This window comes from Hetaerina americana, unplaced genomic scaffold, assembly GCF_022747635.1.
Source record: "Hetaerina americana unplaced genomic scaffold, ioHetAmer1.1.p SCAF_1, whole genome shotgun sequence".
Lineage (NCBI taxonomy): Eukaryota > Metazoa > Arthropoda > Insecta > Odonata > Calopterygidae > Hetaerina > Hetaerina americana.
In genome coordinates, this window is record NW_027286069.1 from 85664602 (window position 1) to 85668769 (window position 4168).

Sequence of the window (4168 nt, forward strand, 5' to 3'; positions counted from 1 at the left end):
AGACTGATGGTTTAAATTTCAATCGCTTAGATATTTCACATTTTCCCTGCCATTGTCTCTAGACGTTAGTATCCGATCAGCCGTTGCGATCCCAGCAGAGAAAGACATTTTAAACGACGATCAATCGCTCATTTGAGGAGCGGGCTCAAATAAAGGTTCACATCTGGACGTTTTCCCACTCCGAACCGTTTCCATTCTCATTCATCCTCTCACAGCCAAACACATCATCATCATCAATCGCACCTTCCCCACACCTCCGCCGAGATCTCGCCTGTGCTCACGCACTTTCAGTCACGCCCCCTCGCATATCCACCGTCCAAACTCCTTTCACTGCCTCATTACACTCCCAACCCCCTTCCGTCCATCCATCCTATAATCGTCCTACTTCCTCCCTCTGCTTTCCTCCGCCGCCCCACCCCATTCAACTCTCCGCGGTGTTTCACTGGGGCCACCGTCCTCCACTCCCCCGTCACTCATTCCACCGTTGCCGACCGCGTCCAGGGGATGGGAGGAAAGGGGGGAAAGAATTGAGGGTGGACTGCGGGCGGCACGAGAAATAGTTCGCGTACGCCGCGCTGCTCCTCCCGCCCGGCCACCTCCCGTCCTTCCCATCCCCTTGTCCCCCGACCCCCGGCGGACCATTCACCAAAGCGACGCTTGCAGGACTTCCCCATTTCTCCCACCCACAGTCACCCATCCCCCCGTGGAATTTCCCACCCCCGCGTTCGTCACTTCCTCCTCCGTCGTCTCACACCCCCATCCCACCCCTTCTTCAGAGACGAGAGACCGCCTTATCCGCTACTAGAGTTCTGCTTGTTTATTTTTTTAAAGCTTTTTTCGTCTTATTGGGTCACATGTGAGAGCAGTTCCTCCGCTAATCCTGGGTCTCGTGCCCCGAAGGCCCGTGGCCGCAATGTCGGAAGGTTCTTGTATAAAAGCGAGAGTCACCCCCAGGAGAACTATCACTCATCAACCGGAGAGCAAGCGAGGAAGTAAGGAGGAAGCCGACTGTTGAGTAGAGTAAACTGTTGCAATGGCTTTCGTCAAAGTAAGTGGTTTCTGCGGGCCCTGTGGATTATCTACGACCAATAATTTCGATTCAGAGCGATAAAATGGGTTGCGAATCTAGGGATTTAGTGTCAATAGGCGGAAGGGGTTGATCCTTTGGAAACTTCCCCAGATGTGTGCAATGGTGATACGGATTATCAAACTTCAGTTTTGTTTTCGTGAATCTCAATCTGTAATATCGCAAGGGTAACTTAAAGTAGCGTCCAGTAGAAACTTACTTATTTAATTGTAGCTTCAGAATCAGTTACTCTTCGTGATCATTGTGTAAATTATCCATCTATTAAAGTTTTCTACCATTAATATTTTCAGTTCAAATTTTCCAGCATGGTTAAGTGTTATCTTAAATAAAAGTCAAAAAATTATCACATTAACCGAATCAATTCTAACGTCTAAAAAGGTCTACAAAAATTAGTGATTCGCTCATATGAAACTTGCTTCCTATTAGGTGTTGACCTTCGTTGCCCTAGTGGCCCTCACTCAAGCTGTCCAAGTCCCCATCCACCACGGAGGATTCGCAGCATACGCACCCCGGGCGTACGCCGCGCCCGCCTTTGCCCACGCCGCCGCCCCCATCGCCTACGCAGCACCTGCATACGCCCACGCCGCACCCGCATTCGCCCACGCCGCACCCGCATTCGCCCATGCCGCTCCAGTTGTCGCACACGCCGCACCCGTAGCCTACGCCGCCCCTATTGCCAAGACCGTGGCCTACGCTGCCCCGGTCGCTAAGGCCGTTGTTCAAGAGCCGTACTCCGTCCCCCAATACTCCTTCTCTTATGGAGTATCCGACGCTCACACCGGAGACCAGAAGAGTCAACATGAGACTCGCCACGGAGATGTCGTCCAGGGAGCTTACAGCCTTGTGGAACCCGATGGCACCCATCGCACTGTGGAATACACCGCCGATGCCATTAACGGATTCAATGCTGTGGTTCACCGTCAGCCAGCGGTCGTCAAGGCTGCCGTCGCCGCACCCGTCGCATATGCCGCACCTATCGCAAAGGTTGCTTACGCAGCTCCTGTGGCGAAAGTTGCCTATGCAGCTCCGGCCATCGCCAAGGTCGCCGCGCCCCTAGCTTACGCTCCCGCCAGGGCGTACGCCGCACCCGCACATTTCGCAGCTCCCGCTCACTACGCTGCAGCCCCCGCCTACTACCATTAAACATCCCCACACATCGTAACTTAATGTCCATGCATTTGACCATTGCATGGAGTGAATTGTAAAGTAAACCATTGCCATTCTTCTCGCTATTTCGTCACCGCTCCTTTAAGAGTATAAGGAGTATAGCTCATTGCATTGTACCTCAGGTTTTCGTAACCTGAATGAGCTACCCATGAGAGATCCCTGAAATTGATGTGATTTGAACTTCATGAACTTGAGCCCAACGGGCCGTGTCACATGGTCGTTGAAGGCTAGGCTTGAAGAAGTTGAGATTATGTGATCTCCAAGACGTGTGGAGATGCTTACGTCTGTACTCATCTCACCCTTCCATTGTTTACCTCCTTGTACATTTTCCCCTACGTGCCACCAAAGGGCTTTATGTTTAAAGTCCAATTTATGTATTTATCTTTCGAAATAAAGAAATTATATGAAATCTGTTTCTATTTTTTTAAAAAAAAGGTGCTATCCAATCATGCATAAAAAGACATTCTGAAATATGCATTCGAACATTCGCGCGTTGTAATCTCTTATTTAAGTTTTAGGACACTTCCATCGCTTTCGATATTTTTTTACATAAAAAATCTAGAAATTAAAACTTTCCACATGTTTACTGGTGATCATAATTGAGTCGTAATTTTATCAGTATTTTTCGAGAAAAGTATTTGGATTTTAGGATGATTTTAGTAAATTATTTCGTGTCGTGTTTTTGAAAAGTAGCTTATTATTTTTCATTAGGGGTGCTTCTTTGACTGCGCTATTATTCATGTAGTCATTTGTTGAGCTTTTCATCTACATAATATTCCGGGAAGGTCGCGCATTTATGAAATTTTTGCTGCTTTTTATTCTTTTTCGGTAATGGTTAATTTAAATCCCTGCGTTAATTTTATAACGTCTCTTATTCCATTACGTCTACGTTTCCCATCACTGAGAGAAGGCTATTCCACTGTGTAAGGATATAAATCTTTGACACTTCGTCTGTTCTCGCCACACAGCCCCGCCTCCATCCACTTCTCCTTCCCTTATCGTTTCTCCTAAATCTTTAGTTCATTGTTCTCTGCCCGAACCGTTTTTTTGGTTCTTTATATGGAAACTATCTCGATCTCTCGTTATTTTTTTTATCCTCTCTCGCCCGTCTCCCGTTATGAGCACCCATTGCGAAACGTGTCAACAAAATGAGCGTCCTTCCTTAAAATTTTCATGCTCCCGCTTTCCACTCCTGCGACGCCTTCACCACCGTTACACCAACCAGCGTCCCCGCTCTCCCCGCAATCCTTCCCGTGCCGCGGGATGCATTTCCCATGCTCCGCACGCCCTACAGTCTGTACAAGGGGGGAGGGAGAGTATCTCGCTCTCTTGCCGCCAACGTGCGTGGGTCACGTCCTCCCTCTCCTTCCTTACTCGTAGAAAACCCTCTGCCGTCCACCCCTCCCCCCGATGTCCCGTCCGCTTCCCGCTGAGCCCCTGGGGCGCGTGCCCGCGTGGTGAAATGAGGCGGAGTCGTCGGTTGCATCGTGGGAGGAAGTGAAAGGCCTTTCGCTTTCCACGGAGGGATACGCGACGGTGTGGTGATGACGAAATCTTAATTCTCGCTCTCCTTTTATGCAGTCGCATTGATAAATATATCATGGTTTGTTTTCTTCCTGCCTCCTTTCCTATCTCCCGCTTCTGAGATCTCACCTCGTTTTTGTTGCTCACAACTTTTACTTTCGGACTCATTGTGACGATGGAGTCTAAATATAGCGGGGACCCTTTTGTTCACTTGGAGGTTCGACGAGCCTATCTCCGTCTCCCTCCCCTTAAGGACGTATCATAAAGGCCTCAAGGAACAACTGGGGGACGGATGTTTGATTTGTACCCGTGCGGCTTCTTTACGTTCTCCAGTCCTTAACACTTCAGAGATGGCGTCGCTGTGAAAATACGATTGGCATTGTATGCAGA

General features: G+C 49.0%; 1 protein-coding gene across 1 annotated transcript; it reads left to right on the forward strand.

Moving 5' to 3' along the window:
- Window positions 1-1029: 1029 nt before the first annotated feature.
- On the forward strand, window positions 1030-2234 carry LOC139694183 (larval cuticle protein A3A-like). Its single transcript, XM_071592615.1, has 2 exons — window positions 1030-1048; window positions 1514-2234. The coding sequence occupies exons 1-2, from the start codon at window positions 1034-1036 to the stop codon at window positions 2228-2230; spliced, it is 732 nt and encodes a 243-aa protein (XP_071448716.1). The 5' UTR covers window positions 1030-1033; the 3' UTR covers window positions 2231-2234.
- The last annotated feature ends 1934 nt before the right edge of the window (window positions 2235-4168 follow it).